Source organism: Sorghum bicolor, chromosome 9, assembly GCF_000003195.3.
Source record: "Sorghum bicolor cultivar BTx623 chromosome 9, Sorghum_bicolor_NCBIv3, whole genome shotgun sequence".
NCBI classification, from domain to species: Eukaryota; Viridiplantae; Streptophyta; class Magnoliopsida; order Poales; family Poaceae; genus Sorghum; species Sorghum bicolor.
In genome coordinates this window covers 58713558-58727267 of record NC_012878.2, presented here as the reverse complement: position 1 = coordinate 58727267, position 13710 = coordinate 58713558, and the positions used below count along the sequence as shown (strand labels likewise).

The 13710-nt window shown below is 44.0% G+C and overlaps 2 protein-coding genes and 1 non-coding gene across 4 annotated transcripts; 1 reads left to right on the top strand and 2 right to left on the bottom strand.

Moving 5' to 3' along the window:
• Positions 193 to 3147, bottom strand: LOC8066548 (RNA polymerase sigma factor SigA1). Of its 2 annotated transcripts, none has more exons than XM_002440317.2 (6): positions 2891 to 3147; positions 2373 to 2503; positions 1668 to 2273; positions 1267 to 1494; positions 1053 to 1193; positions 193 to 967 (listed from the first exon to the last, which is right to left on the bottom strand). In XM_002440317.2, the coding sequence occupies exons 1-6, from the start codon at positions 3021 to 3023 to the stop codon at positions 473 to 475; spliced, it is 1734 nt and encodes a 577-aa protein (XP_002440362.2). In that variant the 5' UTR covers positions 3024 to 3147; the 3' UTR covers positions 193 to 472. The 2 variants fall into 2 exon arrangements, with proteins under 2 accessions (XP_002440362.2, XP_021302759.1); XM_021447084.1 differs by having other exon boundaries at positions 2373 to 2542; positions 2891 to 3146.
• TRNAV-UAC lies at positions 3480 to 3552 on the top strand. Its single transcript has one exon. It is a non-coding gene; the product is annotated as a tRNA-Val (tRNA).
• LOC8065311 lies at positions 8592 to 11825 on the bottom strand. The gene is made up of 9 exons (XM_002440316.2): positions 11494 to 11825; positions 10688 to 10802; positions 10501 to 10610; positions 10124 to 10249; positions 9907 to 10027; positions 9723 to 9807; positions 9522 to 9635; positions 9395 to 9434; positions 8592 to 9049 (listed from the first exon to the last, which is right to left on the bottom strand). The coding sequence occupies exons 1-9, from the start codon at positions 11680 to 11682 to the stop codon at positions 8897 to 8899; spliced, it is 1053 nt and encodes a 350-aa protein (XP_002440361.1). The 5' UTR covers positions 11683 to 11825; the 3' UTR covers positions 8592 to 8896.

Here is a 13710-nt window from a genome sequence, read left to right as displayed (position 1 = left end):
TAGTTTGTTTCTTTTTTTCAAAAAAAAAAGCATTCTGCCGTGACACTTTGCTTTCCCAGACATCTTTTTTTTCAAGAAAAAAAAACATTCTGCCATGGCACAAAAACGAAAAAGAAAAAGAAATAGATACAAAATAAAGTGGTGTCGCCCGCCGTAGGCAACCAACTACAACACGATACCGTTAGATGATTATTAAATGAATGTCAGGACCATCATCAGCTCAATTAATTTAATTTACTGCCCAGAATAAGGTCTTGTTCGTTTTCAAACATTCCCAGCGTCATTATACCCGTGTCGGATCACAAATTTCTGTCATGTGTGTATGTATGTACTATACCTGTATATATAATTCGTGCATGTGTTGGTACTACTATACTGCACAGATTCAGTCTGATACTGTCGCAATTTTATCGTACATCATTATTCCCTGAATCTGAATCTGAATCTGAATTGAAACTAAAATTGCAGTGCATCAGCAGACGAAGTCGTGGAGGTCGCGACGCACGTCGTCGTCGTCCCTGAGCCTGGCCATGGCCGACTTCTCGATCTTCCTGATCCACTCCTTGGACACGCGGTACATGCCGCCGATCTCCTCCAGCGACCTGCACCGGCCGTCCTCCAGCCCGTGTCGGAGCCTCAGCACGTGTCCCTCCCGCGCCGGCAGCCTGCCCAGCACCAGCAGCAGCCGCTCCCTCAGCTGGCCCCGGAACAGCGCCGCCTCGTCGGGCGCCTCCGCGGCCGCCGCCGCCTCGTCCGGGATCACCTCCGCGAACTTGGCGTGCTGCCCGATCCCGATCTCCGAGTAGAGCGAGACGGGCCTGCGGGAGCACTTGCGCGCCAGCCTCACGTTGGCCACCGACACGCCGACGGCCGCGGCCACCTCCGAGTCCGACGGGTTCCTGCCCTCGCTGTACCTGATCCCACGCCGCGCCTCCTTCACCTTGCGCATGATGCTCTCCATTCTTGCCTGCACTTGCATTGCACGCATTGTGAATCACATTTTCAGCTCGAGACACAGACACAGACTGAGAGATCGAAGCAGGCTTGCGTACAGGCAGCAGGGTGACTCCTGAGTTTTCAGCGAGGAGAGCGAGCATCCCTTTCCTGATCCAGTACTTGACGTACGTGGAGAACCTGCACCCCTTCCGGGTGTCGAACTTCTCGGCGCCGTCAAGAACGCCCATCTTCCCAGCCTGCAGAGATCGATGCCATTTCAAGCCAACAATAACCAAGATCTTCAGTCACACATAATCAGAGTATATGAACCTGAAGCAGATCGTCCAAGGCCGTCCCCATGCCGGTGTATGATCTTGCGATGCACCTGACCAGCCACTCGGTGGTCACCAGCAGCCTCTCCCGGCAGCAGTAGCCTGTCTGCAGCCTGCTCATCAGCTCTGCCTCGTCCATTCCAGCTGCCTCTGCCCACCTGTGGTAGCTCACCTCCTGCCCTTCCTTCACCATCTTCTCCCTAATCTTCTCAAGGCTTGCGCATTCCTGAATGCATGCAGGTCAACAAACATATAGTATGTATAGAAACACTAGTCAAATGAACCAAAGTAAGAGCCAAGCCTGAAGAATTTGACATTCAATTCTCTGCTGTAATGTGATTCTAATCACCAGTAAAAATATATAAGATAATAAGAATTCTGCTTCAGATAATACAGTACCTTGATGGTCGCTAGCAGTGCTGATTGCTCACGCACAATGATCCTCCTTCGTCCTGGGTGACTTTTCCACTCGGATATAAACTGGCTGCTACTCGCCTTCCGGGATGATTTCTTGGGTCTTCGTGGATTCACTTTCACTGAGATCCTGGATCCTTTCTCTGACGCTCTGACTCTCTTCAGCTTCCTCTCCTCACTCTTGCCACTCCGGACGACGACTACTTGGCTATCTTCTTGCTCCTCCTCGTCCAGAGGAGTCGTCTCTGGATCAAACTCGATGATTTGTTGGTCAAGCAGAGAGCTGTCTGGTTGATCATGTGTTAGGGTGTCTAGCAGGGTGGCGCCCACGGCCGTAGACGCATCGAACGATCTCAGAGCTCCAAGCTGCTGAATGTGTGCAAGGATGTCATTTTCCAGAATCTTCAAGTCTTTACCAGCCAAACTCGTCTCCAATTCCTCAAGGTTCTGCATTAACAAACCGTACTGAAAATTGTTGTTCGTGTTATCCCTGTCCATCCAGAACGATGTCTCTTCATCCATCCAGCTCTCATACTGAACACTAGTTCTGTCAAGAGCGTCATCAAGGAGCTTCCTTTCTGCACTCATCACCTGCAATTCTTACTGTAAATAAATACCAAGAACAGATAGAAAAGAAGGAAAAATAAAACCTTGCTGATCACAGAGGGATGGATGGATATGAAAGAGGACCTGCTTGTGTTTTGTTAAGTTGGCCGCGGCTGATTTGTTCTCTGTGATTTGGAGGACGCCGGATGAAGATGCAATGTCCCTGCTGCTGCGGTCTCTGCGACGTTTTAGCAGGAGATGCATGGCCGCCAGTGCTGCAAGGGATTCAGAGAAAATTGGCTTCCCTCCATTCACTGTAAACAACGCCAGAAATGGCAAGAACACGCTATATATTCAGTCAATCATGACCATGACCTTCGCTTTCTTTGGAATGAAAAAAAAAACAACAACAGAGAGTCATGCCAATCACGAGTTCATGCATGCATGCATGTCCTTCGTTAGTTCCTCGTTTCGGAACAAAACTACAAAAACAAAGGAAGGTGTTACTGTTACATTACCTACCTACCTACCTACCGTCAGTCTGTGAGAACAGTAATAATCTTGTAGTATGCCATCAATCAATACAGAATTACATACAGCACAGCAGGATGACAGCAGGAAATGCAGGTGTGATTAGAGTTGAGGAGCAGATGAGCACTGACATGGATGGTGAGACTGCTTCGGGGGCAGGGCCTGCATCATCCACGCAGAGGAGGAAGACGAGGAGGAGGAGGAGGACGACGACGACGGGCAGCAATAGGCGCAGGGCCTGCCATGGATCATCTGCAAGCCCATGCAGCCTCTTTTATTTTCCCTCCTGTAGTAATGTGCTGTACGGTGTTGCAGGAGCAATGGCAGCTGGGACTGTGGGAGTGGAAGGAACGGACAGGGAGAGGGAGGGATAGAAAAGCCGGGGGGAGCCCTATCCAAGCCTCCTGTTTGGTTGGACCTTGGCAGCAGGGGAAAAGACGATCTTGGCTGAAATGAAAGCGAGTTGGGATCTTTTCTACGACGAGTATATTTCTCTTCTCGTCAGATATTTATTTTCGTCCTCGTCCAGCACTCATCACTCAGATTCTCTCTCCGCAGAAGAAGAAAAAAAAAAGAAAAGCGCAAGGGGATCGGAGAACGAGCAGCACGTGAGCGCAATTCGCAATTTCTTACTGTATGGGTATTGTAGTTAAGCTTACCAAGTTACTACCATACATTATAATTGTATAAATAAACCTATTCAAAAGAAATGTCATCTACGTTGCTGTGGTGTAGTGGTTATCACGTCAGTCTTACACACTGAAGGTCTCCAGTTCGATCCTGGGCAGCAACATCTTTTTTTTTTTTTTTTTGCACAGTCCGGCGTCCGACGAGAGCACAGCCACGCAAGGAAATGAGGAAGGAATAAAGGGGAGGGAAGAAAAAAATAGGCCCAATAAGCCCATCCGGCCCGAGTGGAAGTGAAGTGCCCCCCAAATCCCAATCGCGCTCGGCTCCTCCCGTTGGCGTCCTCGGTCCGCCGCCCGGCGCAGGCAGGCTGCTCTGATGGAGGAGGAAGTGTCTCTTCCGCGCAGCCCTCGCCTGCAAGCTGTGGCTCCGCACCATCTCTGACCCCGCCTTCCTCTTCCACGGAGCCCCTCCCCTCCCCTCGGAAGAAGTGTCTCAACTTTGGCAAAAGTTTCTGTTTTTCATCTCTGAAACTTCAAAACCGGGTAAAATATATTCCTCAATTTTTGAAACCATACATATTACGTAAGTTTCTGTTTTTCATCTCTGAACTTCAAAACCGGGTAAAATATATCCCTCAATTTTTGAAACCATACATATTACGTCCCTAACATGGTTATAAGCGGTTTTGAAGGTAGTTTTGTCTTTTTTATTTTTATTTATTTTGGCTGAATATTTGTAAAATTATAGTAAATCACATAAAATTCATAAAATAGTAAATCTGATTTTGTTGGACTCTAGATAAGTAGATCTACATAGTGAACATATAATATAGTATGCTTTAGTACAAAATTTTTATTGTAGCTTTAGATCTGTGTTTTTCTATAATTAATTAGAATAATTCATAGCTATAGTTTGTATGGTCCAACTGTGGTGATTTTTTTTATGTTAGACTAATTATTATATGTTTAAACTAGGTACAAATTTCATACTCATTAGATCATGTATAACTTAGTTATAGATTTATTATAATTTAACAAGCATAAACCTAAATAAATCTATAACTAAGTAATACGTGATTCAATGAGTATACAATTTTTACTATATCTCAAACATAGAATAATTAGCTCATCATATAAATTTCATCACAATTAGACCATAGAAAATGTAGCTATAATTAGTCTAATTAATTACAAAAAAATATAGATCTAAAGATGCATCAAAAAATTTTGTACTAGAACATACTATATTATATATTCAATGTGTAGATCTACTGATCTGAAGTCCAACAAAATTGAGTTTTCTATTTTATGATTTTTATGTGATTTACTGTGATTTTTTAAAAAATTCAGCCAAAATAAATATAAAGAAAAAGGCAAAACCGCTTTCAAAACCAGGTCAAGGACGTAATGTGCACGGTTTTAAAAGTTGAGGGATGTATTTTGTCCGGTTTTAGAGTTCAGGGATGAAAATTAGACTTTTGCGAAAATTGAGGGACGTAAAGTAGACTTTTTCCCCTCCTCTCCTCGGTCTCATCCGCAGTGGCCCACAGGCCCAGTAAACCACCAGGCTCTCCGCTTCGTCGCCACCCCAGTATTGCCCGCCTTCCCCATTCCGGCCTCCGACGGTATCATCGGCAGCGTCATTTGACCAAAATTATCAAAAGAATTACAAAGATTCATGACATTAAATAGATATTACTATAAAAAATTTATCGATACTTAGTTGGTATCCTAAATGATATTATCTTATGGTATAAATTTAATTAAATTTGAAATGTTTTGACTCTCCAAAATTCTGAAATTTATAATTTGGCTAGAGCTGTTCGCTGGTCTGAAAAGTATGGCTGAATTTTTTAAAAAAAAAAGGTACAAGAGAAGCTGTGCAATTTTTTTTTTTACGAGGACCATCAAGTTTATTAGTTGCAGCAAACCGCTGCTATAGAGGAGATGAACTCCCCGTTTAGCGCCTCCTTCAGAGGGCAATTGATTACATGATTTGTATTCTTACAAACTATCATTTCATTTGCCGAAGAACATAGCACCCTTTGTAAACCTTGAGCTGCTAAGATATAAGCTGTGACATTATCCCCTGCTTATTTTTAGGACCTTCCATTTGCAGCCCAAGAACAGCATTGAGAAAGCTTTGAGCAGAGGATTTAATGCTCCAATGAGGCAGCATATCATAGTTTGTTCCATTGAAGAAATTCACCAAGAGATGGTTGTCCGTGATTGCCCAGGTACTCGTAGAGAGACGGGGAGCGGAGCGCCCAGGTACTCGTGGAGAGACGGGGAAAATCTCCAATCCTGCAGTGTACAGACTTGCTGAACCAGAGTAATAATGATCATCTCGACTCTAGTTGATCACGAATCAAGCTTAATAATGATCAAAGGCATATAGCAAATCTTGGTGTTCGCATCTTAATGTAGAGGTGGTGATTGGTTGACACATCTCAATTTACCCACCACATTGAGTTAACCTAACACGGCAAAAGAGTACACTTCTTCAGCAGCGATATTCAAGCTTGACGCACAGATAGAATGCCACGGCATAAGAGACCACATCTGCCACTTGCAGTATTGTCATTCTAACAGCAGCAGCTTGCTACCGAGACACACCAGAGAAAAAGAAAATTACTAGAGTACAGTTTCCAACATTATCTAATACGTACCCAGCATGGTAATGCAACGGAAATACTCAAAGTGCTAGGCACTGAGGGTCTAACTTCTGAGTGCTACCAGCAACATCTGCAAGCATCAATATGGACGTTGTCACACTCCTTCAGCTGTTGTTGCTATATCAACTCCCCTCTGCCGCTTTCCATCCGAGCTGGATCCAACACTGCAACTGCAGCTACCACTGCCACCTTGCTGTGGCCCAAGGTGAAGCCACAGGCATAAAATGCTGCCCTGCAGGCTGTGGTCTGGCAAAAGACGAAGGCAAAATATGAAAGATGGAAATATCACTGCAACAGCTCAAAATTCTTCCGCTGCATTTATGAAATCATCACGTGTCAAATCATGGAGTGCATTACCAACAATGGTCTGTTCTTAAGCTTGTAAGAGACTCCCCTATTCCTGTAACAAGAACAAAAAATAATAGGGTCTAGACATCTAGCTAGTATCAAAGCACAATATATATAAGAGTTCATCAAGTGTAACTAGTAACCAACAAGTACTAGCATGTATTCACATTCTTTGGGTTGCAAGACTAAGTTTGGATAATATGGAATCAACAAAGGCATTAAGCCACAGGCAAGTTGGGTAGGCTTGGACAATTTGGGCTCAAAAATATTTTAGAAAGGTTCCTCGATAAATTATGAAAACATAATCCACCACCATGTGCATTTCTGGTTTCTGGAAGTATAAACGAACACAACAGTTCTGGTTTCTGGAAGTATAAATAAGGTTCTGCATTTTCCACTCAGCAGCGGATGTAAATGTAATCAGATAACCTTGTACCATGTTATGTCTCAAACTGATCACAAGGTTGTATTTTAAATTCAGAACTTTTTAATAATAACAAGCGGATGTGAGTTGTCATACATCCATGTATTTTGCTTGTCTAACAGTGCTTCAAAAAACTAAACAAAAATGTATAGAGGAACACATTTTTCAACTTAGTTTCCTGCTCCTGTCTTGGGAAGATCTCTGCTCTATCAGATGCTTATTCATCATTTTGCAATAGAAAACAATATAAATATAGCAACAAATCACTGGCATGGTTTAACACGAAGATCAACTCAGAATTTAAACCTTTAAAGGCAACTTCTTGCATTGGCACTTGCATAAAAATGTAACAATGAATTGCAGAATAAAACAAACGCGAACCCCAAACCAAAGAAAGGAGGCAGTATTCACATCCAGAACTTCCCCAACCTACTCAAAACAGTTTTTTCGGATCTTCAGAAGACATATGAGCAGGAAGAGCAAGAAGCTCAAAATGCTTCACCTTTTCAATCTCATCTTTCTGGTCATCATCCACAAAAGAACTCATGTTCTCATCTTAAACTAGTGGTGGAGATCAGACGACGAAAGAAAAACTCATGTTCTCATCTTAAACTGGCGGTAGAGATGAGACGACGAATGGTAACCCCGAAGGAAGAGGCATGCTGGACCTGTAATTGGCGATGAGCCTGCAAATCATATAGATATACATCAGCCTGCCCTATAGAAGCAAATATCCGTTTCTATCCACCTTGCAACCCGTCCAGAAAGTGGCGAACACATGGGCGAGGAAGTGGTTGAAGGCGGGGGTAGCCGTGGCATTGCCTGGCGTGGAGGAGGCATTCGTCGAACAGCTGGAGTGCGTGGCTGACGCCCGGGTTGCCCGGCCGGCGCGCCTCAAGCTGTTCGACGAATTGCTCCCGCACGGCAGGGCAGAAGCTCCGAGAGCATCTCGGCCGCGTGGTCTGGATAGGTTGGGGCGGAGGCGGAGCAGCTTGCACTTCATCGGTGAGGGTACGATGCGCTGGAACTGAAACGGTGTGTGCTGGCGGCGGCGTGTGCGGGGGTTGGTCTGGAACTCTGGCCTGCTGACGGCGGCGGGGAAGGAGACGAATGGTATTTAGGGTTTTCAGATTCCTCGGAGGAGACGGATGGCTGCCCAGCAGCGGGTCGTAATATTTGGGCTGGATCCAACTTAGGCCTTGTTTGAAAGTTGTCGGATTCACCTCAATCCACGTGTATTGAAGTGGATTGGAGTGGAATTTAATTTAAATTCCACTCCAATCCACTCCAACACATATGGATTGATGCGAATCCGACTACATCCAAACAAGACCTTAAACTGACGCCTTGGCATCAAGCCCAGGGCAAAGAAGGCAACACCAAAAAGGCCTGCCATCTCATCTCATTACAACAGCAACAGTTTCTCAAAAAATAAAAAATAAAAAATCTCATCACAAGGCAAATCCTGCAGACTGCGGGTTGATCCAAAATGCATAGAACGTCACACACTACAGATTCCGGGTTGAACCAAGGAGATTCCCTTATAACCTCTGCACAGCCTGTTCAAGTCATGGCTTAAAGTGTACTTTAACTTATTTATTGTGAGATAAAAACACTGCTAAATGGCTAGCAAATTCAATAGATAAAATTAAACGAACAGGCTCATAATACCCCGTCAAAGCAAATAATAAGCAAATCTGTGGGCTGTACGAAGGCGTTGGTGTCCAACAACTAATGTACATATACTGCCAGTGGATTGTGTGACTGAAAAGCATGGAACATAGTTACGTTAGCCCACGGATTGCAATTCAGCATTGTTGGTCAATGGTCATCCCTGCAACCTCATAGTTTACAGACATACAGCAAACCTTCTTGTTACGATAAGGCCCTCCAGAATTCTGGGATATCAGTCATCCCGCAAATGTTATATTATACAGTGCACTGCTGCAGCATTACATACGAACGCGGAGGCTGTGCTATGTTCTGTGTAGCCCATCTTAAACCACCCAGGCGGTTCAGTGATTCAGCAACAGATACATGTTTTTTTACCCGCCTGTCTCTTTACCTGAACCACCATCTTTGGATTGCAGAAATGGGCGTCTGGAGGAATGGGGCGTAGCGGTGGATGTACGGATTCACAATTCTGCCGATTTTCGCCCAGGCACTCTGGTGATAGCTGGATGTCACAGGAGCATGGTACATCAGCTTCAATACCTACACGATAAACAAGCATGTGAAGGGCACTGTTAAGCAATGCAGCGTGTGTGCTGACGGTTAATACAAGTTACTTGGGAAAGAGCAGTAATACACCTAACAGACGATAGCTATAACTAATAACCTAGTTGCTATTTGTCGACAAAATTCTAGCTGGTTGTTGATGGACAAAAACTAAGGCAGAAAATAAACTGGATCTCTTGGAATTGAAACAATACCGCAGACAAGCTAAATCAGTACATCTGGCCAGAGATACAGAGGTTAGGAATTACATGCAGCAAAACATGATGCAAGTAAGAGATGAAATACAAAAAGGGAAGCCTGAACTTTTGGGGGATAACACACCTGCCAGTACATGAATGTCTGAATTATGCTCCGGCGCCACCTGCAACACAAAAGGGTAAAGGTCAAATATGTATTCCTAAGATAAAATTAAAACTTAAGAATAGTATGGAGATCTGAATATACATACGAGAGCAGCGATATGATCAGAAGAAAACCCAAGGCAATTTCAGCATTTGAACTAAGGAGGCTCAGTGTAGTATTATTTGTCTCTACCCAAAGACAAGGCTCTTCCAGGTATTGCCTGAAAAGGAAATCGACACAGTATTGAGAAATGGGAACTGGATACCAATTGTGCCAAGGATACAGAAACGAATCAACATACAGTTACCTATAGAAAGAGGATCGAGCAAAGTTACGCCTTAGGAATCTGGCAACATGATCAAGCGCCCAGCAAAGCACAGGTAGTGCAGCAACTGTGAGAAATATAAAATTATAATGAGGCAAGCATATCCAAAAGCAGCAAAAAGCAGACATCAGAGACATGAATTTGCATGAAAAAAGGTGCATCTTACTCTTCAAGTGCAATTGAGATGTGAAGAGCATAGAAGAGAACATTAAACGGATAAAATCCTTGGTTGCAAGAACAGACTGCAACCAAGCTTGAATTGCTGGCATGTTCCATGCTCTTGGTTTCTGTACACATAAAAGAAAATTTTAATCAGTCCCATCATGCAAAAATAATCCGGTGACTATATATATTACTCATTCTTCAGTTAGGCAGGTAATTACCCCATAAGTGCTGTATAGAGAATATCCTGACGAAAGTATTGTTCCCAGCAGTGAAAGTTTGCAAGCTCGGTCAGCAAGGTGTTTTGGCAAAATAGGAAGCATTCCCAGACCAGAAACCACAAGTATCTGAAACATAATATTTCGATCATGCCACAATTAATTAAGTAAAAAAACACAAGCAAGACTACTGTTCAGGACAGTAACACGACAGGCTGATGGGTCAGCGGTAGGGAACAAAGAGAGTTTCCTAATGGCATGCCCACAAGGATTGCCATAGAAACAAGCAGAACAATGGAACTTGAAGAACCAGCTAGCATTTTAGGCACACGTAATTAACAATTCAATAAACCAAAGAAAAAGAGTGGCTTATCCCTTACCCATGCGTTGATGGAGAAATGTATAGTCCGTGCATCGAACCGTAAAGGATTGGCAGCACTGTCTGTTTGTGTTGTTGGCGGCGGTGAAGGCGCTGACCTCGAAGTAGATCCTACACAAGAAATAGATTCAGCTAACAGAGACATGTGATACACAAACTGATGGATGTCCAAAACATACATGGTTTACCTGAATTACGTGCCCTGACGTTCTCGCTGGATGACGAAGACGAAGACCTTACATCTGGCCTGCTGGGCTGAGTGGAACCAGTGAATGACCTCGGCTCAACGACCAAATCATGGTCCTGCGAAACCAAAGGAGGGAAAAAATCAAAATATACAACTGTATTGCTTCACTCTTCATTGTTCAGTGGATGATATCAACTCAAAATGGTGTGCAAACGCAAATGGCAAGAATTTGTTTTCCATTGTCTAAAGTATGTGTGTACAAGCAAACTGCATAACAGTATCCTGACCCAACCTATACCTATAGATGGGTTTATATGGATAATAAACTTACTAACTACTAGTAAGAAGGAGCATGTTGCATTCCCCATAATGAAATCACAAGCTTCACCAAGGGTTGGAAGCAAGCAACAGATGGAATCGATCGAGCATGCCGTGTTCAACTAGAGTCTACAGTAAGCAAGCAGACCGTCAGCAGCTAAGCAAGGCAGCGCGCCGCGACCGCGACTGGATCTCTGCTCAGCCACTCGCTGCAACCAGCAGTCCAGCGCATAAACCCGACGCTACAAGGCACGCTCCTGCAATCTGGACCTCAGCACGACAAGCTTAAGCAAACTCCCAGCGCACACGAATTCGGCAGGGCTGCGCTTCCGTACGGAAAGCGCGTCAGATCCTAAACTAGCACTACTGCCCAGCGCGGGCGGACGGGTGGTAGGGGAACAGCGGCCGCGGCGGGAGGGGGCGAGGGAATCACGGAACTCCAAGGCAAGGCAGGTGCAGGGCGGCGGCGGCGGTGGAAGCGGAACTCACGATGTAGCGCTGGTAGAACTTGCGCTTGAAGTGGTCGACGACGTCGGGGCGGGAGGCGAGGTTCGGCGGGAGGAGGACGTTGGACCAGTAGTCGGCCCAGCGCGCGTCGCCCTCGTAGTCGTACGCCGCCGCCGCCGCCGCCCGCTTCTGCTCCTGCTCCTGCTCCGCGTCGGCCGCGGACCCCTCCATCGCTCGCCGGGCTGGGGGTTGGGTGCGGGGCTTTTGGGCCGCGCGACGAGGACGGGACGGGGGTCTAGCACGCACACTGGACGCGACGCGAGTTGGGGAATTTTAGCTTGGCACTGGCGCACGCGATGCCGATGCCGATGCCGATGCGAGACAGTCAGACGACAGGCGGGTACACGAGACACGAGCGACGACTCGGCAGGCTTGTCCTGTCGCTGGGTCGCGCTTCTCCTTCCCTTTCGCGGGCCGTGGGCTGTAGACCACGGCCCAACGAGCTTGGTAGCGAAGCGGATCGTGTCGGGATATAAAGGCCCAGACCATAAGCAAAGTGGATCGACTCTCGCGGTTGTTGCCTTGTTTTGGGTGCATAAAAAAAAAAGTAGTCTGCTCTTGGGAACACATCTAGACATGAAGAATCTTATGATATTAATTAATGGAAAATAGGACCATTGTGAAGCACGGTGGAAACCAAGAGATTTTCCTTTCTAGCCAAGCTTTATGAAGTTTAGAAACTATTTCTTAGAGTTATCTCATTAGCAATTTCAGAATTCACAATGATAGTAATAAGGTTTTGGAAACACAAAAGCTTCACTCAATGTCATCCACCTCTTTATAATATCGTTAGTAAAAAGCATGTTTCAGGTATCCATATCTTTATTTCTTGACTGCTTAATTTTACAGCACCCGTCAACGATAAACTAGCAAAATAGAATGAGTTTGCCATGGAAGTTCGTTTTGATGCAATTGAATGCCCAACAAGATTTGATTAAATAGAAACTTAATAAAAAAAAAGGTTCATTTATAGTACAGTCAACCAGTCAATGTATAAATATTTGGTAAAGAAAATTGTGTTGCTTGTTCATAAAGCTAACTTTGGAAGTCCAAATTGCCCCTTATAATTAAGTATCAATGTGGTTCTTTATAAAGAAGGTAATTTTAACCCAACATAATAATCTTAACATGCATAATTGAAAAAAAATGTTGTTTTTTGCATCAATAAAGAAAATATTCAACACTTGTTTTTCGATAGTCATTCAGCGCATTTTGTTTGGAGTGGTTCATGTTGCTTTTGGGTTACAACCACCAAGAAACACAATAGATCTTTTTGGGCATTGGCCAAAGCAAGTACACTCTAAATTGCGATCCCAAGTTTGTGTGGGGGTAAGTGTGATCAATTAGTCTAGTATTCGGTTTTTTGACTAAAAGTACCTACGAGTTGTTTTCAAGGCCATGGACTGGACACGCTTCTAGTCCATCCATCAAAAGGAGAACAACAGACCAACTCTAAGAGACAAATTGCATTTTTAGGAGCCCAAACAATACGCTTCACAAAACCACCATCGAAACGTTGCTTTCGTAAAACTAGCACAGGATCAGTTTCGTCCTTTTAGGTGGCAAATTTTATGAGAAATAAAGAGAAAGGAGAGATGGTAAAGAAAAAAAAAGGAATTGAAAGCAACGTTTAGGGTGCTAATTTTGTGAAGCGCATTGTTTGGCCTCCTAAAAATGCAATTTTCTCACTCTAGGAGGGCATATCCTACGTTAGAGGCTGCATCAATGGAGATCTTTGACAAACACGAGTGGTTGTCTTCTAATATACTTTAAACTTAATTTGGTGCATCTATGTTTTTTTTCCTGTTTTTCTCTTTGAGAGCTTACTATTTTCAATCAGATCGTGGACTTGTAATAGAGGATGATTAAGTACTTGACTTATGCAGCCAGAATAAAAGAATCATTTTTCTAAAACAAAAGAGATCATTGATCTATCTCTATCTCCTTGTCTATCTGACTATCTCTAGTTCTCTACCTCTACCTTTATCTTTGTATCTCTATCTCTAAGTGATATTAATATATACATCTATACATAATATTAAAAATGTTATATCTATCTATCTATCTATCTATCTATCTATCTATCTATCTATCTATCTATCTATAATATCGATGTATATCTACTTATATACCTAAATATCTTATTTATATCAAATCAATGCATACACATTTCCTCTGTAGCAAAGCAAGGGCACATTA